The sequence below is a fragment of the Schistocerca nitens genome, chromosome 1, assembly GCF_023898315.1.
Source record: "Schistocerca nitens isolate TAMUIC-IGC-003100 chromosome 1, iqSchNite1.1, whole genome shotgun sequence".
NCBI lineage: Eukaryota > Metazoa > Arthropoda > Insecta > Orthoptera > Acrididae > Schistocerca > Schistocerca nitens.
In genome coordinates this window covers 428,235,861-428,259,186 of record NC_064614.1, presented here as the reverse complement: position 1 = coordinate 428,259,186, position 23,326 = coordinate 428,235,861, and the positions used below count along the sequence as shown (strand labels likewise).

General features: G+C 38.9%; 1 protein-coding gene across 2 annotated transcripts in view; it reads left to right on the top strand.

Moving 5' to 3' along the window:
* LOC126250778 (E3 ubiquitin-protein ligase TRIM37-like) overlaps nucleotides 1-23,326 on the top strand; it is a 313,056-nt gene that overhangs the window by 194,080 nt on the left and 95,650 nt on the right. For both annotated transcript variants that reach the window (XM_049951588.1, XM_049951587.1), the window contains exon 12: nucleotides 13,349-13,482. In XM_049951588.1, coding sequence (XP_049807545.1) covers nucleotides 13,349-13,482 — 134 coding nt within the window. The remainder of the gene's footprint in view (nucleotides 1-13,348; nucleotides 13,483-23,326) is intronic.

The window sequence follows — 23,326 nt, the reverse complement described above, 5'->3', positions numbered from 1 at the left end:
GAGAAGTAACACACCGATTTACTACACATTACTCGTAGATTATGCAAAGGACAATGGTAGCTTCTGAAAATTCTCAAAAACACATTTATTTGCATTGATATACCATGAAACTGAACTGTGAATCACAAATGCTGATTTTCTACAAAATGTTACACATCCTAAATACTTGTACCAGTAACTTCTGTAAGTATCCAGATATTCTCAAAAATAACCTACTGTGCATGTAATTATACAATGAAATTAGATAACAATTGTGTTGAGCAAGGATAAGCCTACTGTTCTCAAAACTTTAAAAGAGAACAATTAAGTCTAAGCCTACAATTGATGATAACAGAAAGAGTTTACTGTGGCACTTGCAAATGTTCTAAATTTCATAGTGTATGACATTACAAATGGGTATTGATACAGTCAGTGAAAGATAAAGCAGATGCAATGTGAACTGTAAAATATGCAGATCTAGAACTTCATATCTGCACATGAATCTTATACACATAATCTTGCACAAAAGAAAATTCTGAAGTTGGCTTTTATGTATAAACAAATGTGAATATTGCATGGATTTTTCACTTAGCTGTTTCTTTGCATATTTCTACCCTGGTGTGCCAAAGAACAACACTACAGCTTGAATTTATCTCAGTCAAAATCACTAAAATGCGCAGCTCAAACAAAGCGCATCTGCCTATTGCGGCCAACAATGTATTACAAGTATGACAAAGATGTATGCTGTGACTATGACCACCTCGTCATCTCTAGTGACTGTATCACTGACCTCTGTTTTCTATGTCAGGGCCCTTGGGGCCGGTTGACTGCACCCTGTCCTCTAGTGGTTGGGTGTCCTCCTACTGCTTCCCCCCCCCCCCCCCTCCCCTACACCCTCTTTGGGAGTGTCTTCTCCACACCCTCCGGGGACATCAGTCCCCAACACTTGGCCAGAGAAGCAGTGCCCTCCCTTGTCATTTCTTGCCAGGAAGAACCCCCTCCCCAGAAATCTGCTGATCTGCAGCTAGATGCTAGCCAGTGGCTGAAGGAGCCACATGTTGCAGGTTGTAGGACTTCACATTCCTCCTCTATTTTAGAAACTGGGGCAGCCAAGTCCTCACTGACATCAAAATCATCTAAGGAGAGGGAGGACAAGAAGGGGGACAAGTTCTAGTCCTCAAAGGAGGACATTGTGGTGGCCCCCCTTCCCGCCGAACCCCACATGTTCCACCTTTGTATCCGAGGCAGTTTTCCTTGTGGCCCCTGTGCCCATGGATCCTGCCCCCACACACCTTCGGAACCCACATACACCTTTATCCAGAACCAATGTGTATTGATGTTGTCTCCTCACAACCAGTGCCAGGGGTCCCGTAGGCATAATCTGTCTCTTAGGTCCCATCACGCCCCCACAGGTTACTGATAGCGTGATCCTCCAACAGAACTGTAGCAATTTTTTCTGACAACTGGCTGAGCTACCATGTCTCTTCTGCATTTCCCCTGCTTTCTGCATAGCCCTCCAAGAAACTTGGTTCCCAACATTGCGGACCCCTATCCTCCACAGCAATTGGGACTATTTTAAGAATTGCAGTGACTATGAAAGGGTGTCAGGCTGTTTTTGCACATATGTTCTGGACTCTTCTGTGAACACATGCGTCTTGGAATGACATATGAGGCTGTAGCTGTTCCTGTGAAGATGTCTGGATTTTCCCCATCTGTAACGTGCATCTCCCTGCTGATGGTAAAGTGACACAGAACACATTGCCTGCACTGTTTTCTCAGCTCTCTCACCCTTCCTGATATTGGTTGACTTAAGTGCCCATAACTCTTTGAGTGGTAGAACTGTGATCAGTGGCCATGATAAAGCTGTCGAAAATTTTCTCACAGAACTCAATCTTTGCCTCATGAATTCTAGTGTTCCACTGCAGTGTCCACGATAACATGTGTGACAGTGATCATTTTCAGATCATCTTGACCCTCCCTCGGCATCACTCACTTGGGCACTCAGTGAAGTGGGTCACCAAAGCTGACTGGGTTGCCTTCGCTCCTGCCATTGCCTTTAGCCCCCCATCACATGGAGGTATCAATGCAGCTCTCCAGAGCAGAACTGCAGCCATTCTATTGGCAGCTGATTCAGCTATCCCCTATTCCACGGGATCCCCCTGTTGGAAGACAGTACCTCGGTGGAACACCACTGCCATTAGGGATCGCAGATGAACTCTCCAGTGCCATAAGCAACATCCATTAATGAAGCACCTCATTTCCTTTAAACAACTCTGTGCCTGGGTCTGCCACCTCATAAAATGATAGATATGAGAACGTGGGGAGGCCGCGCGGGATTAGCCGAGCGGTCTAAGGCGCTGTAGTCATGGACTGTGCGGCTGGCCCCGGCGGAGGTTAGAGTCCTCCCTCGGGCATGGGTGTGTGTGTTTATCCTTAGGATAATTTAGGTTAAGTAGTGTGTAAGCTTAGGGACTGATGACCATAGCAGTTAAGTCCCATAAGATTTCACACACATTTGAAGATTTTAAGAATGTGGGGAACAGTATGTTGCTACCATTGGACCATGTACTTCTCCTTTACAGATTTGGGCAAAGTTTAGATACCTCTATCAACACCTGTGTCCCACAGATGTACGTGGTAGATCTCTGAATGGTGTTGTCTGCACTGAGCCAGACACTGTCGCTAAACATTTTGCTTTGCGTTATGCTTGGGTGACTGCGTCTGAGACCTATCTGCCTGAATCTGTACAATCATACAAGTGGAGCAAATTCGCTTACCTTTCACTAAATGTCACCTGGAGTCATATAACGATCTGATCAGTGAATGATAAGTCCTCAGTGCCCCAGCCATTTTCGTGGCATGGCTCCAGGGTCAGACCACATCCACAGTCAAGTGCTCAAGCATTTATAGGTGGATTACCAGTGTCATGTCCTTGCCGTTTTCAACCATATCTGGAGCGAGTGGTGGTGACTCCCATATAAGTGCCGAGAAAGCATGATTGTCCTGGTACAGAAAATGGATACACACTCCTTTGAGGTGGACAGCTACTGCCCAATTAGTCTTACTAATGTTCTCTGCAAGTTGCTCGAACATACGGTGAGCTGGTGGCTGTGTTGGGACCTTGAGTCTCGGGGTCTTTTGACTCTGTCCCAGTGTGATTCTGGCCAAGGCCATTGTGCTGCTGACAGTTTGGCCTGCCCGGTATCTATTATCTATCAGCTTTTGCCTGGCATCAACACCTTATCACTGCCTTCTTTGACTTGCAAAAGGCTTAAGACGCCACGGGGTGTCACCACATTCTCTTTACCCTACATGAGTGGGGTCTCTGGGGCCACATTATTGATTTTTGTCTGGAACTTCTTTACGTGCTGTTCTTTCTGGCCTCAAGTTTGTGCTTCCTACAGTATCCTCATATACAAGAGAAGGAAGTTCTGCAGGGCTCTGTATTGAGTGGAACACCTTTTCTTGTGGCCAACAGTGGGTAGTGGCAGCTTTGTGGTCTACAGTGTCACATTCCCTGTAGGTTGACAATTTTTGTATTTGCTGCTAGTCCTTTACTGTGGATCTTGCTGAACACTGACTGCAGGGTGTCATATGAAAGGTGCAGTCCTGGGCTTGTGACGGTTTGCCTTCTTTATTTCTTCATTTGTTGTCCTTGGTTGTGCTACTGGCTGAAAAGTGGGGTGTGGAAGTACAACACTGACTACTTAAAACAATGTGGCCGACAGGTGCACAGTTGCATTTCACGGTAGTTTACTTTCAGTTTTCACAACCCCCCCCACCCCCCAGTAATACACAGTTATATATGGCCTGTGCACTATTGTTTTAACTTTCCATAATCCTCATTAATAGTTTGCAGACAAACCTCCACATACTGCTACAATAGTTTACTACTGAACATCTACGAGCAGTAAAAACCTCACCACAATGTTCACAGTTCTTGAAAGATAGAAAGGTACATATGGAGCAGACACTGTCATTGTTTTAACACACGGCCTAATTGTGTTATACTTATTTCACAGATGCATTGTTGTTGATGTAACCAATACAGGTTCCTCATCTGAAACTCGGCCATGTACTGGCTGTCTCGAGCCCCAAAAACTGGGCCCTCATATATTCTCACAATAATAGTTACTGAAACTACACATTGTTCCAAGTTAAATTTACAGAAATTACAATTAAAACTTAACTCATTAAATTAACTGGATACATTGAAAAATTATTTCTTTTTAACAGTTTCTTCTACTACAAGGGTTAAACCGAATTATTTGTTTAAATCATGAAATTAACATATATAGTTACAAAAACAATACTTTCAACAAAACTATTAATTTCTTTGGAATTAATTAATGGCTGGCTTTGCTAACATGCTTTCAAATAGAGACAGATAGATCCTTTAAGAATACTATTAGTTGTTCCTCCAAATGTTTATAATTAGTACAGAATTTATATTTGTTTATACATCAACAATAGAATTTAAGTTACGAAACAGTTACTGATTTCACCCTATAACAAAAGATACTAACTAGGAATAGCCAAAATAAGTTAGAAAATCAATTACATACATAAAACTAAGCACAAAATTAGATATGGTGTTATATTCTTTAAAACTGAGGGCCAACCTTTCTCTTTTATGATATGCAGATTATATTCACGTATGTTAATGGTAAATAGTTAAAAGTGAAAAAATGAATGCTAAAGAGGCAGATGGCAAAACAAGAGGGGAAGTAAAAATATCCCAGCTTGCTTTGTCACAGGCTCTCACTTGTGGCTTCCAGTTTCCAGCCACAAAGATATGCATTGAAATGTATAAATGGCATTTTTTGTTGGTTGTAACTGAACCAACTACTTTAGTAATGATCTGTCACCTCTATGTTGTTTATGAGCACTTCTACCTTATTGAAGATTTATGGTTGCTTCCTTGTGTTTTCTTGATGCAGTGGACATGCTATGCAGTGCCACTAATTGTGCCATGGGACTTGGTCTCCATCTGCAGAGGGTCAAGGGCTGTAAGACAGCTCACATCTAAACCAGCTCACTTCAAACTGACATACTGCCCTTTGAAAGAACTCTTCTGTATTGTTCTGATATTCAACATTTACAGTGTTAAGTGACAAATCTCTTATTACGCAGAGTGACATATCTGAAGTGTCACTCAGAATAGCACGTTGTTGTTGTTGTGGTCTTCAGTCCTGAGACTGATTTGATGCAGCTCTCTATGCTACTCTATCCTGTGCAAGCTTTTTCATCTCCCAGTACCTACTGCAACCTACATCCTTCTGAATCTGCTTAGTGTATTCATCTCTTGGTCTCCCTCTACGATTTTTACCCTCCACGCTGCCCTCCAATACTAAATTGGTGATCCCTTGATGCCTCAGAACATGTCCTACCAACCGATCCCTTCTTCTGGTCAAGTTGTGCCACAAACTTCTCTTCTCCCCAATCCTATTCAATACTTCCTCATTTCCACTTGCCTGTATTTCCTGGTTTTCGTGTTTCTCTGATACAGTCGGGTTCATTGGGATTTGTCTCTTGTGTCCTTCCCCTCTGGGAACTATTACTGGCTTGAAACACACAGGTTGAAGTGACTGATGACCTTGCAGTTTGGTCCCTTTAACACAATTCATCCTCTGTGCTTTCAAAATCACCTTCAACCCCTGATGCCAAAGTATTAATGCCACCACCAGAACAGGTAGAGATCTTAGACCGCATTACTCTGGGCCAGTGTCATGCACTCATGCTTCTCACACTGTCTATGCACAAATCAAAACCAGAGCGCATATAGTGGTGATTCCTAAACATTTTACATGAACATCTTTCATATGATTGCAGAACAGAATGGGGTCCTGCAGGGCTCTGTACGTAGTGGACCCCTTTTCCTTGTGGTTAGCAATAGTCTAGCTGCAGTTGAGACGTGCACAGTGTTACACTCCCTGTTGTCTCACGAGGGGGAATAATCTGTTACACCACAGTGTCATACACTTCTTTTGCAATCGTACTGTCCAACCACAACCAGAACTCTGCTTCAACAATCAATTGCTCAATATGGTGGGGTCCTATTGCTTTTTGGGTCTGGTCTTAGATATTCAGTTCTCGTGGCATTACCATCTTTGCCAACTTAAACAAACATGCTGGTCACACTTCAGTACCCTGTGCTGCCTCTGTAATTCCAGCTGGTGTGCAGACTACTCTACACATGTGCAACTCTACAAAGCTCTGTAGCAATACACCCACCCTCATCCTACACCCACCCTCATCCTTTTACCTCTCTCTCATTTCCACTTGCCTGTATTTCCTGGTTTTCGTGTTTCTCTGATACAGTCGGGTTCATTGGGATTTGTCTCTTGTGTCCTTCCCCTCTGGGAACTATTACTGGCTTGAAACACACAGGTTGAAGTGACTGATGACCTTGCAGTTTGGTCCCTTTAACACAATTCATCCATCCATCCTCAGTAATAAAATTCAGACATTTCCATTGACCATTTCTCACTCCAAATAATAGCATTTTGTGTACTGTTTCCTGCCATGACTTTCAGAAGTTTCCCTCCAACAGCCTTGAGGAAAATACCAGCCATTGTGAGAAATTCCAAGCCCCTGGCTCCAGCCAAATCTCATTTAGAAAAATTATGAAAATTCCCACCCATCATGTTTGCTGTGGAAAATGTGATCACTGGGTACTTTACTCTCCATATTGCATTTTTATGATATGATGTTAATTTTATCGTGTGAGATGCATACATTTTTAGCACAAACTGTGTTAAAATTTAATACAAGGGTCCTCAAAAGTCCCGCACACTGTGCATGCATGACCATTACAGTGGCATGATCAAACTGAAATTCATGTCAGTTTTGAAAGAGACTTTATACTTGATGGCCATATATATTTTTGCTGGTTCAAGTGGCTGTGTCGTGAGTAATTCAGTTTTAAAATGAAAGCTGAAACTGAGTCAGGTTCGACTACATGTAGTGACTGACATTCCTGCATCAAAATAAAATCCCTATTTGGAAAGAACACAACAGGAATTTACAATGCTTTGGGGGAGGTGGGTGGGAATAATGTAATGGATCATAGCACAGTATCACAGTGCTCTCCTAGCTTCCATGAAGGTCTGAGGACAACCTAAGAAGTAGAAGGCCATCAACTGCAACAGGTTACATCTCCCAGGTTATTATTAATTACATTTTGAGAGGGGAACAACAAAAAACGTGTGAGGAAATTGCATATGAGGCCAGAATGTCCGTTACTTCAGTTTACATAATCATAACAGAAAAGTTAAAGATGAGAAAAGTTGCTCCCAGATAGGTTCCATGTGATCTGAGTGAAGAGCAGAAAGCAGATTGCAAAAGAGTAGCAGAAGAATTGCTTCAACATTATCAAACAGGAGGAAGACAGTTTCTGCAAGGAATTGTTGCACTTGATGAACCCTGGATATGATATTTTGAACCAGAAATAAAGTCTCGGTCATCACAACAAAAAAGTTGACTCTTCCGCCTGAACAAGTTCTGCCACCAACAATCAAGGACAAAACTGATGGTGATCTTTATGACATGAACGAAGTAATGGCTACAAATAGAGTGCCTCAGGGCACATCTGTAACAGGCACTTACTACAAGCTGTTTCTGCAAAATGTTTTGTGCCTGAAAATTTGGCAAAGAAGACCTGACATGCTTGCAGCTAGTATCCTCATTTTGCATGATAATGCAAGACTGCATATTGCCCTACCAGTGAGAGAAATGCTTGATAAATTTGAATGATGAGTGCTTCCCCACCCACTGTACAGTCCTGATAAGAGTTCAAATTGAAGAAACAACTCCATGGAAAATGTTTCGATACAATTGATGGAGCTTCGAGTGAGGTGAGACAAGTAATCAGACAGCTCAACAGCGAAGGTGCTCTAACTGGAATACAGAAGTCGCCAAAACATTGGGAAGCTGTCATAAGTGAGAATGGAGACTATATCGAAGGCTCGTAAAGGTATTTTGTAGAATAAATTACAAATATATTTTCTAAAATAAATTATTTTGTATCTTACAGTGTGCAGAACTTTTGAAATGATCCTTGTAAAATACCGCTCATTAACATGACTGTTAAATTATTGTTGCTGTAAAACATTCACAGCTAGCATCCAAACACTCGTTATTCTGTTCAAAATGTGTAAATGTGGCATTACAAAAAATGTGTTAACTTTTACTTGTGTATAAAAGTTCAGTAATCAGTCGTATGGGCATTCTACCTGTTGAAATCCATGGGCCATTACTTATTGGTTATATTTCTGCCTGTGCTTAGTAGACTAACTCTGGTGCTGATTTCTGTTTCCTATATTATTCATTTCGTATGTACTGTGTTGAAGTTTCACTGGTATCTGAATAAGATTATCAATTCCAATCACTTTGGACAGTGAAAAAAATTGAAATTGAGTCAATTATTGCACAAGACAAATAAGTTGTGATACTTTGCTATGATTCAGGAGTTTCTTTTATGAACTGATCAGTGTGATTTATGCCAAATAACATTTACAGTTCTCCATTCAATCAGAAATAATGTTCAGTACATTATGTTTATCATTTGCAGACACAAGATTAAACTCAACAAGTATAGAGGACCATGTTATTTCTCGTGCATTTTGCACACCAGGTATGGAGGGACAGGGGCTACAACAAGTAAATGATTAACTGAAAGTATCAACCCTGCTCTTATGTGGTGAATTATGTATGAGAAGCTATTTTACTCACATCTCTTTAAAGTGTGTACTACCTGTCATACCACAAGACAACAAGACAGTCATGACAGATTACAATTCTACCAGTGGCTTGTAAGAGCACTGAAATTCTGCAGTTCACAGCTCGCATTTTATGTTCTTACCTCCTCAGATAATGTTGTCACAACCACGCAACATTGTATACATAATTACTACTACAGTGCTATACACAGCGATGTTGGATCACTAATGTTAACATAAGACAAACTGAAAACATCAGCCACTTAAGTTATTCTGACTATTACTGATTCAGGACTAGGGAGTCCAGAGTTCAAGAAAATTTTGGTAATACTGCCAGTTTCTTCTCTGGAAATAAACAAAATTCAGTTGGTCCTGTTACTCTCTTGAAAGCAGAAGAAAATCAAGATAATGATTTAAAGAATATCAGCAATCACTTTCAAATATTTCATGACAAAGGGTTTTTGTTTGTATCTTATTACTTCTTTTACCTTCATTTCTGCTCTCTTCCTTTCATGTGAAAGATTTCATTTAGTTGCTCTTACTAACATTCTGTTCTTTCCCTCATGACATTGTGCACGTTTAAGAGTGCTTCCATTGTCAGTACCTTTTGGGTATGTGTGTTTTTACTTTATGCCCTCGGTTCTTGGAGAAAATATTATTACACATGGGAGACAGGAACATTGATTTAATTTTCAGTTGACTCTTTGTATAATCCAAAATATAAAATCTAGAATATTATTTCACAAAAATATTTTCACTGAGTCATTTCATGACTTGTAACAATACTGCTATCTCATTTTAGTGGTTTTGGTTAGTGTGGAACAAAATTTAAGTTGATAAGATAATAATACTAACTTGAGTGTTTTCTCCCATCTGTAATCTTTATCTGACACCAACATTTTTCACATATTGTCCAAATATATAAGTTAAGATCACTAAGCTACAAGCATTAAACAGTAAGCATGATATGTGCTCCACCCCTTTCTCATATAAGAGGTGTATTCCAAAATTAAGGTCCATTTAGTCATAGAAAAGAAATGAGCTCTTGAGAAAAGTTTTTAGTGACTGTAATACTTTACTACATGTCTATTTACTTTTCCACGTAATTACCATTCACATCTACACATTTTTTGTAATGCTGCACCAGCTTCTTTAACCACTCTGCAGTGCACAGCTTCTTTAACCACTCTGCATAGAACTCTGCTGCCAGGAATGGAACCAGTTAACACATGTCTGAAGTTCATCCCCATTTTGAGATCATTGTCCACACAGCTACTTTTTTTAAATGGAACAAGAGGAAATAATCATTTGGTTCAAGGTTGTAACTGTATGGAGAGTACTCAAAAAGGTCACCATGCAAATCCTAAATATTCTTCTCTCTTCCAGCAGCGGTGCTATGGTGTGCATTGTCATGAAAGAGAGTTATTCCAGACAACAGCCCAGACATCAGTTTACCATGGTGTCAATTTTGGTTTGCCCATCTCGATTTGGTTAGCATTTCACAGTATATGTTAGCTGCCATTGTTAACCCACGGTCCGTGAAATCAATCAAAAGGATGACCTTTCCTTCCCAAAATACAGTAGCCATAAGTTTTCAACTCACGAGTGGAGACTGCTTAAACTTTCTTGTTTGGGTGAACTAGATTGATGCTTCTGGATAGATTGTTGTTTCGATTTTACATTGGTGTAAGATATGCATGTCTTGCCACACATAACAATGTGGGGAAGCAAATCACTCCCATCTTGTCGATAGTGCTCCAAAAACTCTCCCACTTCATGTTCTTTGCTCTTTTGTGCTGATTGTTGAGCATTTTTGGAACCCATTTCGCACACAGTTTGTGTTTTCCAAGCTGTTCAGTGACAGTCCTGTAAATTGATGTTCGAGCAACATTTTGGAATTAATTAGCTTGACCACTAACCGCAAATCACTATGAAGTTTTTGGTTCACTTGATCAATGATGTTGTGGTCTGAATACTGATCTTGCATCTTCACTGTTTGTGAACATTCGTGTGGCCATTTTGAAATTCTCGACACTATTTTCAAACTTGTTTGTTACTCAGTATTTCGGGTCCATACACTAGGCATCACTCCTGTAATTGCCCAAACATCTCAAAAGAAGAAAGAATCATATTTTTTCCTTTTGTTTTGACGATAAACTTTATTATCTTGTAACAGCTTATGGTAAATTGTAGAGAGTAATGGAAACAAAAAAAGAAATGTAATATGTGTGAAGTGGCAAATGGAAGTTGAAGATTAGACTATGTTCAGTTGTTTTTAATTAGTTGCTTCTGTCGGAGATAAGATGTTAAGGGAGTGGGTTGTACCGAGCAGACATCTAACAGTATTCTGTAATAAAAGTGCTTATTTGGAAAATATGATTTCCAAGGTTGTTAAAAAGCAATAGTTTTTCTTGTACGTGTTTCTCTGTGAAACTATAAAGGAAAAATTGTTGGTGTACAAAAGTCGCTGCACAGTGAAGCAAAAAATCGTACCCAATCGCTGAATCCAGGCTACTTGGAGACAATGTAGGACGTTTTGGGCGGACCACAATTAACTCTCATGAACTGGAATACAGTGACATGCAGAGCTAAAGCCAACCTTCACTAGTTTCAAGCCCATCAGCACCATTGTCATCTGGAAAGGACAATTTACAACAATGTTAATATTGTGCGTACAAAATGTCATTGTAAAAACTTTTGTCTAATGTTTCTTTTTATTCACTAGACTCATGATGAATTTCAGCAGCGGAAGATCCTTTTTCCAGTAAAAAACTAATTGCACAATGCACTTCACAACTGGCAGAATCTGCTATTGTCTTGGCCATCGCAATCTGCTCTCACCGAGTGACTGCTGAATCAAACGAACATTGCAGTAGTTTCCTTTCCTAAAGAATCAATAGTCAGCTCTTCATGAATGGAACTTCATTCAGGCCTATCATCAGTTAAATATTGGTCATCGAGCCTTACTTCTGAAATACACTTCGTACATCTATCTGGAAGTGAAATAGTCATAGATTGTGTATTATACTTTAAAGAAGAATGCAGAAGAAATAGCAAAACTTGAGTGTTTCCCCATATCTTTTGCACTTGTGATTCCATCTTCAAAAGACCATTCAGAAAATAATATTGATAAATTGTGGCAAAATGACACAGTGCAGGTTAAACATTGTGCATTCACAGTGCGTGGAATATATACCATTTGTGTTTGTTAGCTGTGTTTGAATGGTGACAGTTTACATATAAAAGTTGACAGAAACCAAACAGCTGGCGATTATGAGACCTAGGCTGTATTATTATTTTAATTGAAATAATGCTGGAAACAGCATGATGTTCACAAGTTGCGACATATTTGCCATAAGATTTCACAGAGATCCAGGAAATACTTGTTTTTTATAAATGTAGTCTTGGATCACAAAAATTTTATTAACCAGGTCAGCTATGACCACCTTCAGGCCTGAGTGTATCCAGTGCATTACATAATCCATGCCATTGCTTATGTAGATAATAGTCACATTAATCAGCTATGCAAGCTCCATCTCAAAATCTAAACATTATTCATGAGGCTTGTTGATACTTTAAAGACGTGAGGTCCGAAAGCATAAACATTAGTGTCCATGGTACTCACATGAATTTATAGATTTTGTGACAAAGCTTGAATAGCTGCTCAGTGTAACTGTAACATACCATCTGTGTATGCAGTGACATGAATTATGTAATGGAGTGGATTCAATCAGGTTGAAGGTAGTCATAACTGACCCAAATTAATTATCTGGTTAAAAAAAAAATTGTGATACATGACTGAATTTATAACACAATCCAACAAGTGAATAATTCATTGGAGGGTGTGAATTTTTTGTTCAGGATGTGAAAATGTTAATGATCAAGAGCAGAACAGAAATGTGAACTTTTGAGGCTCTTTAGTCCTCAGTTTGTATGAAGTTGCATATAAATAGCATTTTGACAACCACCAACTTTTGCATACGAACTGTACTTTAGTACAGTACAAAATTATGTGGCAGAATTATAGTTTAGTTCTTATCTTCAGGAGTAGAGAGTTTTAGTATTGCCAATACAAAATATAACAGTACAAAAGATAGTACCTTGGAAAGTTATAATAGTTTCATATACTTTTATATGGGTCTATGTAATGCACTAAACTTTTAAGTTTCCTGAAGGTCTGTACTGGCTAGCAAATCTACCTCATAATTTTATGCTTTTATAAGTTGAAGTACCTACAACACTGCAGTTCTCAAACCAACCATACTTTTACTTGATATTATGTTGCATTTTAGCTAACATGTCAGAGATGCATTTCTTGTAATAATTAATGTAAAATGAGGAAAGATGAGTACACAGTTGGCGAGCAAAACATACATTTTCTGTTTGTGTTTTACTTGTTTTGTGTGCCATGTTTATGAAGAATAGGGGAAGTTATATTGACATTTGCCAGAATGATAGTGAAGAATTGCCTGCAAACCTTTGTACACATATCATTTAAAAGTCCATTTATGTTGTGCCATACACAATACCCCCAACCCTGCCACAGAGGATTTTATCATGTTTTACTCCACAGAACTTTCAAGAGTTTTGCAAATCGTGTAATTATAACAAGCAGTTTGAAGTTAATATCAATATTTTCTGTGTTTCAGGAGATCTAAGTCGTCTGTCTCAGAAAGTCTCGAAGATGAAATAATGTTGTTACATTTGTTTGAGATGCAGGATAGAAACAGCTCAAATCTACAGGAACAGCAAGCATTGTGGAACTCTTCTCTCTATACTTCTGGTAATGTGTATACCTCAGTTAAAATTCTGGGAAAAGGGTGTATGCATTTAGTACAGTGTCTTCAAAGTGCTGAAACTAGCAGAATTTGACTTGGATACAAGTAAGACAATTATGTTGTTTTCCAATTTTCTCGGATGGTTCACCAAACATACTATGTTTCCATTCATAATCAGTTAGTTATGGAAAATTAAATAACTGAGTTTGAAATTAAGAAACTTTTTTAATCAGTATGGAAAATCCTAGGTGACATACAAGCAAGGGAATGAGGAAAGGTTATTTACCATAAAGAAAATGGAAGTGTCTGATTGTAGATAGGCACATGAATAAGAACTCTGGGACATTTTGGCTCAGTTAATATCTCGCAGTCCAATAGCCTTCCTGTCATCCAATACTACCTCTTCCAGCATCTCCAGACCCACAGTTTAATTCCTTACTCATAGGAAATACTACACTGTCTCATTTCAGAAAAGATATAGAAGCAAACCTATAGCATGGGCATGGGTATTCACATTGTGCGCTCATATGCCACCATGTTTGTGGTCTTATGGGCAGTGTAGAGGAATCGTTATTACAGTCTCTAGGTCCAAAACCTCTCATTTTGTCCAGGTGCATTGATAATATCTTCATGGTCTATTGCCAGGGTCAAAATATAATTTCCTTGTCCCCAACAGCATTAGCATATTTTCTCCTGTTGTACCTTCAGAGCAGATTTTGTGGATCTTAATCTCAACTTCTCTGATGGCTTCTTAAAAACCTCCAATTTATCAAAATCTTAGTGATCAACAATATCTCCAATTGACAGCTTCCATCCTTTCTACACTAAAAGCCAGTCTCACTACCATTAGATGGCGTACCTGAAAAGCTGAGCAATATCCTGCCCAGAATGTTGACTCGTGCCAAAACTTTCACTTCTCCCACACTCTTATTTTTCCCACTATCTGTGTGCAAAGGATCATCCCATTTATTACTCATTATTATTACATACTTGAACACCTGGACCACATCATTCACCGCAACTTTCACTACCTCTCATTTTGAACTGAAATGAAAATTACTCTCCCAAAAATATCTCCCATCTTTCCAGAGTGATATTGTACTGCACACTTGGCCTATGAGACATCCTGATCCATCCTTATGTCAGCTGTAATTCCGGCCTATCTGTATACGACAGCCAGGTACAAGAATTGTCCCATGCCTCAACCAGATACTTCCTAACCCAGATCTGTCACTAGCATATGCTACCTCAGCAAAAGTGGAGCGAACTGTGAAGCAGTAATATCATATACCAGCTCATCTACAACTTCTGCATAGTCCTTTATGTGAGCATGATAACCAGCTGCTAGCCCTGTTTGATGACCATTACAAAACAGTGGCCAAAGGCAAAGATGACCATGCCGGTGGAGCCTGCAACCAACACAACATGGCCAACTTAGAGTAGCTGCTCCACATCTTGGCCCAGTTGGATCCCCCACCACTACCACCAAATAGCAGCTTATTTGATTTGCTTGGATTTGAAGCTGTCCCTCCATGCAGTTCCCTTGTCTTCAGTCGCCACTAATATTTCTCTTTCACATACCTCCACACCCATCATCTTTTTCACCGCTTCCGCTTCATTCATCAGCTTTACATCCCACACTAGTTCACTGTTATCACAGTAGCCTCCTGACGTCCACTAGATTCATAGAGCTGTGAATTTTTATATGCTCTGTTATCTCGGAAGTCGCTGTGTTTTCTTTCCTGCCAACCCCCCTCCCCCCGCTCTTGTCTGCACCCCAGTCTTGCATTCTGTTTCATGATGCACAGGTGCTATTATCTCTGATTACTTATTCTTACCATCTTTTCATCAGTTAGAAGTGTCCCATGTATGATATATGATCACATTGCATGAGAAAACTGTAGGCTTTAAAAAATGTAAAATTGATGTTTGAACCAGCTTGAGCATTACTCTTGAGGGTGTTTAAACTGCTGATTGCTGAAAGTTGGCTCCTTTGCATATGCAGTAGAGCTCCAGTAATTTTAGCTTGGGTATTTCAAGGTTCCATGTAATTTGAGCTGGTCTTAAGAATTACTTTTGCATATATTGTGGGAGTATACAATGATCAATGTTATTACAAATATTTACTATCAAAAGCAGTCTTGATCACAAATTATTTATTCCAGTGACCAGTTTAGACACTGCAGCTGTGGTCATCTCCAGACCTAAAAGTCATATACAAAACTTTGATCAGAGGGCTACATACATTAAAGAAAATACATAAAGCTAGAAAGCTATAAAATTATTAATTACCAATGACTATGAACCTGTTTCTGGTGGTAAATCATTACTGGAGAAATCAGTGCACGTCTTACTATATATTCTGGAGGCTCTGCCCACTTCTGACAGAATGATGTCATTGCTAACCAATGGGTTATAGGTCGAATAACAATGTTAAATTTCTTAGTTAAAAGAACATTGACAAGAAATGAAAATAAACACACAAAAAACTTAGCTTGTTCAACAGCTATTGTCAATTACGAAGCGTTAAAAATATTTAAACATGTAGGATAAATGAACATTGTTTAGACAGTACATGGGTTGCTCTCTCAAGGCCTGTTAGTGAACCATTTGGAACCACTGGTTGCCATGGTGAAGTTAGACGCCGTTCCAAATATGTGGCAGCAGGCTTCTTTCAACTGAAGTTGTTGTAAAATCATTAACTGACATGTGTAGTACATTCTGCACAGATAAGATTTCATTGTTATAGATTACTCAATACATAATAATTAATTCTTACAGATCGATACTAGGAAGAAGAAAATAGAGAGGGCACAGTAGTTGTCCATATTTATGAAATATTGTCTATGAAGTTCCTATGTAGATTGCAAATTTTTACATGTGACAATTTTTAAAAGGCATTGCTATGTCTTATGTTACATGCCAGTCTTATAAAAATAATGAAAATGGAAGGAATTTAAAATTATGATACTATGATCCGTAGTGTCAGAAATAAAAGAATGTGAATTAGCAACATGCAGTCTTAAAGCATTAAAGGCAAACATTCTAAAAAACAGATAGTCATAAAATAATATTTGGCAAAATAATAAAATTACAAAGTAAAAATAAAATATTTCATAAAGATCTTAATAATTTAAAAAAACGAGGTACAGACAAACATTTCTTTCAGCTTTTTGACAATCTGCTTTAGAATGTTCACTCATCTGTCCCTCATTTTTTGTTACCACAGTGAATATTGTTTTTCTGTCTGATATTTGTGGAATGATTGTTGCTATTTATTTTGAGTAAGTCGTCATTGTCGGTAACAGTTCTCATGATCGAATATATGTATATGAGACAGCTGAACAACAGCCTACATGAAGTTCGTGAACATACACCATAGATCAGTCTGACTGTTTCTGGGCTAAAAATATTAGTAGTAACTGCACAGAGTTGCCCTAAAATATAACACCATAAGAGACAATAAAGTGAAAGTAAGCTAAGTGAACTATTCTTCATTTTTCATGGTCAGGGACAGTGGTGACCATTCTTGTAGTGAAGACAGCAGCATTGAGTTACTGCACAAGGTCTCTAATGTAATATTTCAAAGAAATCCTTATGTCTACCTTTAGTCCTAAGAATTGGTATTTTAAGGAGTGGCTGGATGTTTTTCCTGCCACCACCTAGTTACCCACTGTGCTGTGTTATTCGTGTAAAAGTGAGTGAAAGTTTTTTAAATCATATATAGTTGGTGTTCCTGATAAATATCATCACCTTTATCTACAATAATGATGTATGCTGAAGCAATGAATTGAAATTTTACAGTCTGTCTCTTCATCATTTCTTAAAGTGAGATTTTTGTAAATTTTACTGGAAAAGTATTATTATTATTATTATTATTATTACTCCCTTTACATCTGACCAATAATATGAAAGTTATTAATAAAAGCAAATAGCCACCTGAGACCATTACAATCTATGTCTTTCTTGCCGAAAAACAGATGTTTAAAAACTAATACTATGAAAAAATATAATCTATAATCACAATACTGTTTGCTGTGAAGTGATCGAAATGCCTTTTTAGAAACCCATTGTTTATCACCAATGAGATTTGAATTTGAAACTGAGAAAGCCTTGGGCTGAACTTACCCATTCTTCTTTCTTCTCTGTTGAACTAGATTGATACTTATGATGCCTCCTAAATAAAAATCTTAGGATTGCTTTTTGCCTAGTTTATGGAATGAATTTAACAGGCACACTTTTTTAGGATCTACCAATTTACCAAACATTGGTATTTGTGCACAATAATATTACAAACTTGACATAATTGTATCTTTTCCACTCACCATTTTGTACATGTTGCCTTTCATAATTTCCATACATTTCATTTCTGTTCACTGGTTTCAAAACTTCTGCCTTTCTGCACATGAATGCGACTGCTGTTTGCACCATTCTCATTAGAAGTGATTTGAACCCTTCAGCACAACTCATACAAGATGTGTCCGTATAGTAAGGTCTCTAAGGGAACTGAAGCTGTGAGGAATGTTTTTATGTGACACAAGGCAACACTGACATGTAGCTACCAATTGCACCCCCCACCCCTCCACCGTTCTGCCCACTCCCTTCAGATCCCAGCAACATGAGCCTGCTGCGATGCTCAGTCCTGACTGGGCAGCAGTTCATGATGGAGCTCCCCTTTGCTTCTCCCACCAAGTGAGAGTTGAGTGCAATGACTTGATTTTCAAGTGCCAAGGACACTACCCCCATTGACATTCATTGTCAGTTATGCAGAGTCTATGGGCCACAGTATGGACATAAAAATGTGGGAAAATCAGTTAGTGTGTTCAAGAATAGACATGCAAGTGTCCATGATGAACAGCGTTCTTGTCAGCCTTCAGTGTCAACTGAAACAGTTCCAAAGTGGAGAGAAAAATACTTGAAAATCAGTGTGTAACAGTCCACAAGCTGTGTGAATGGATCCCTGAAGTCGGAGTAATGACCAAAAGTTTGCATTATCACAAGGTGTGTGCGAGGTGGGTCTCCAAAATTCTCACTGAAGAAATAAACGGCAATCTGTTGAAGTGAGCCGCAAATTCCTGGAGCACTATGCAGAACAAGGTGAGGAATTTTTGGATTCAGTTGTCACTGGTGATGAAACCTGGATGTGTTACACTCCACCTGAAACCAAGAAAAAGTCTTGTCATTGGAGGGCATTCAAATTCTCTGAAACTGTGAAAGTTCAGACAAACACTGTGTGCCAGCAGGGTAATGGCCAATGTGTTCTGGGACAGAAAATGTGTGTGTGTGTGTGTGTACCGACACAACAACCAATGCTCCTCACAACTGAGTCTTTTTAGAAGATCTGCTTTGTGCCATTGAAAAATGAAGAGTGGGAATGCTGACAAAGGGCGTGTGTTCAAATCATGACAACTCTCATCTCCATATTGCCCATGCACTCCTGGCCCATTTCAAATGGGTCATCCACACCCATTGCCCTGACAGCCCAGACTTAGCACTTAGTGATTTTCATCTGTCTCCTGAGTTGAAGTCACATGTGGGTGAAATGCATTTCCAGACCAGCGATGAGTTGAAAAAAAGAGAGAGAGTGCAATGTGGCGGGAGAGTTCTATGACAAGGATATGTGAAAAATGTCACAGCGCATGCAGATGTGCATCAAACGCAATGGTTATTACATCAAAAATAGCTGAAATTCCAGCCTTTTCATCAATGTAACTTCCATTGCCAGTAAGCATACTTTTAAACATATATTCTAATGGAAAGAAACTGGAGACCTTACTTTCATGGACATATCTCAGATTAATCACGAGATCCAAAGCTAAATGGTCTTTCCTGATCTGATTTGCTCATTATTTTTCCAACAAGAAACACTATACATTTATTGGAACCAAAACTTGAGAACAACTGAAACACATTCTACTGTTGACAACACTGTTCTGCAGCATACCTTTAACCAAATGCTATTAGTTGTTTGATACTAAAGAGAAGTAACTCCAGGAGCTACCTCTCTCATGCTATAAACTAACAAGACAGACTTCGTACCTGTACCCTCTCCCCTGTCCCCTCCCTCCATCCCCCTCTCTCCCCCCTCTACCCACCTCTCCCCTGTACAGTCCCTACATGAATAACAGCCACAAAGTTCAACAAGATCCTAAACAGATAAAATAATGTCTTCAATTTTAGGTTTTTTTTTAAAAAAAAGGAAAGTATGTATTAGTACGTGAAAAACAATTTGAAGTGAGGGTGTGGTTTTTTTTATCAAAGGTTTCAAGGATAATTTATAAAGTTTATAGTCTTTTTGGCTTGAGTGTTTCCGTAATGGCACCATGCTGTTAGGTACACAAGACTCACCACAATCAGTGGCATTTTGTGTGACATTAAGCTTCTGTCACAGTAACTGAATGCAATAAAAATATTCTGTTCAATGTTTCAGTGCCACTAGTACTTGTGCAGTTGATACTACATTTACCATGATTAAGTACTGACAAATTATTGAAAAATATATTAATTCATTAAAAGTGAGAACTAATCACTGCAAAGGAAATAACATTATTTATACAGAGACATATGAGGATTGGCCAATATTCATGAATATGGTAGGAATGATAATTTGAAGCAAAGTATGTCAAATGGACATATGCCCTATTCAGAATGGTTTCTGAGATAGAACACGTTTAGTGTACACTGCATGACATAAAATCTGGCCAGTGCCCAGCCGCCGTAGAGTCTAAGTCTACGATGATTGCAACTTGGGACAAATAAACTGGTCATGTTGATAATACTGTAAGTCCAGCTCTATGTCAAGCTATCTGTACAATCTGGCAACAATGTGGCCTGCTGCACCTGGATGAAATCTTCTATTAGAGTTCTTATGCTTCGTCTACACCCATGGTTTAGTGGTAAACAGAGCATCATCTGCATGCAACGTCTTGCGGTCGAAACCAGTTGTTGCCTAAATTTTTATAGTGCCGTTCATCTGAATGCTGAAGTTCTAAGTGTAATGGTAGCACAGCTACATTGTATTTCACTTTCTGGAACACTGGTAATAACAGTTTTGTCCAATAATATTTATTCAAAAGATTTTGCGGTAAACTGTCTGCCTTTGAACACCCCAGGTCACTGCATTCTCTCATCCTGTGTTGAAAGCATTGGCCATTGCTCATTACCTTGGGGAGTCTAAAATACTTTACAGTTTGTGAGTATACTCCACAAAGAAGTTTATGATTTGCATTTCATGCTTAATAGAATAGCAACAGACATTGATGACCTGTTCTTATATTATTAGTATTGTATTACACTAATATCCAAGACATTAGTATGGCTCAAAATTTATTTTATTGTTTGTGATGCAATCATAAGATCTCACTACATTGTTCAATATTATTATTAATGCTTCATTTTATTTCCTTTTAGAAGCGAGTGTTTGTGCAGAGTGTGCATCAAATATTCATATGTTTTTGTCAAGCCACAGTATGTAAAGATGATGCAATCAGTTTCACTGTCTTTTTATTTTTTACAATAAGTACTTGCAGTGAACTGCGTGAATACTTTGCAATGCATGCTCTTTATAACAATGCAGGCTCACTGCGCATTTTAAGGTCCATGTATGGAGTCATGGAGAACTTTACGCTGATCAAATATGATCTTTAAGGTATTAAATTAGATGTAAAACAAGAAAGTTGCCCATTTTTGAAGCTACCCAAAGTGGAATTAAGTTGCTGAAGCTGGTGTCAGCAAACGTCTACCTGGACACCTAATTGCTGTTTCACAGATTTACCACAGAGGAACTATAGTTACTTTGTAACTATTCTCCTAACATTTGGGTCCTACACGACAAATAAAACTCAAATTTGTGTCATTGGTAGTAGTCTGAAGTTCTTTAGAGACATTTGTATAATGAAGAAGCTCGATATTTACAAGGCAGACGTCAGTGACCTTAATGCAGCTTACTGAGTTGAGATTCTGAGAAGACTTTGTGTTTGTAACAGTTTTCTTCTGATTCTGTTAAAGAATTTTTTCTAACAATTTGTAGTTCTGTTAAAGAAAATGTAAAATAAGAAACTAGAGTGCACTGGACTGTACCATGATTAGTATTGAGAATTAACGCTGCCCTTGCGTTACAGAACATGGGTGGAACCACTGAGCTAACAAATCACTGATGGCAACTGGTCTCTCTCTCTGATTGCCATATGGATTGCAGAGCCTCATAATGCAATGTTAAAGATACAAACACTTGTCATTTATATGAAGTACGGCATTCCCAGAATTAATAAATTTAATTTTCTTTCTCAATGCCTCATCTTCCATGAGGATTATGTAGCATAAGTCACTGAAGTGAAGTGGAAAGGAAATGCCAAGTGACTTTAATGGAACACTTCATGACAACATTCAGAAGTAAATGCACTGTCACAGGGTTGCCAATATTTCAACCACATTGCTAAGTCTTAGCTGTACTGGGGGCAGGTACGCAGTGAAATGCTTGTCATGCTCATCTTGCACGAGCTTTCAGGGGGAATGTGAGGTTAGAGAATGCCCCATCCCCTTCATTGGGATCAGAGATTAATTGCCTTACAAAATGGAAGTTGCATCAGCCACAATTTTATCTTGTTAATACATTAACTTTCCTTAACATGCTGTAGTAATATGGCATGTCTTCAAATTGCTGTGTATAGATTGGTAGAGTCGTGTTGTCAGAATGGTGCCAGAGCCAGGGATTCATGTGATATTATTCTGAATGTGTTGTGCAAAAATTACTTTGAGCAGATAATTAAGAACCAATTCAAGAAGCAACATTTTAGATCTCTTAGCAGCAAACAGACTCAGACTTTCTGAATCAGTTATCAAAGTGGAAGGTATCAGTGGTCATAAGGCTGTGGTAGCCAACTATATGATGATGGGTATTGCAATTATTGTTAAGGAAGATAGAAAAACATTTTTGTTTAGCAAGAATGACAGGAAACAAATTGCAGAGTATCTGAGAAGTCAGCTTCAAATATTCAGTACTGGGGATGAAAATTTGGAGCACACACTGAAAAAATTCAGAACCATCATCCAGTATTCTTTTGACAATTATCTTACAAGTTACATCTTAAGGGATGTCAAATACCCACCGTGGTTTAATAGCTGTGTTACAAAACTGCTATGTTAACAAATAGCTTCTTCAGAGTTTCAAGAGAAGTCAAAACCTGGCAGACAAACAAAAGCTGAATGAAGTGAAAATTTGTGTGAGAAGATCAATGAGAGAGTCATACAATGACTTTGAAGGTAAAATATTGACACCCAATCTATGCAAACACACCAAGTGGTTTTGGTCTTAATAAAATCAGTAAGTGGTTCAAAATTCTTTATTCGGTCACTCAGCAACCGTACTGGCTAGAATTTGGTCTTCTGACCATCTAGTGGGTTCATAGTTCTTCCGTGAGTTTCTGCATGGTGCACACGGGGCCCTGAGGTGTTGCAGCCCTGTTTTCCTTCCTGGGCTGCATTTCCTTCCCCACATCCCTTCCTCCCTGTCCGCGTTTCTTACCCTCTGCCCCCATTGTTCCCCCGGCCGAACTCTGAGTGCGGGATTAAAGGTGATCAACGGATCACGAGCACTACTCAACTGGACACGTCTGTTGATAGTGCTGACACATTCATCCAGCAGTTGGGGTACTCAAAGCTGTGTGCCAACTGGGTTCCTCACTGCCCAACAGAAGACCACAAAGAACAATGAAATACCATCTGTGGAGGATTGCTTGCATGTTACAAGGCTGATTGTGACAACTTTTTATGTAATTATTGATGCAGCTGACATTGGCTACTACATCAACCATTAGAGTGGTAAGATGCAGCTATATAGGCCCTCCCATT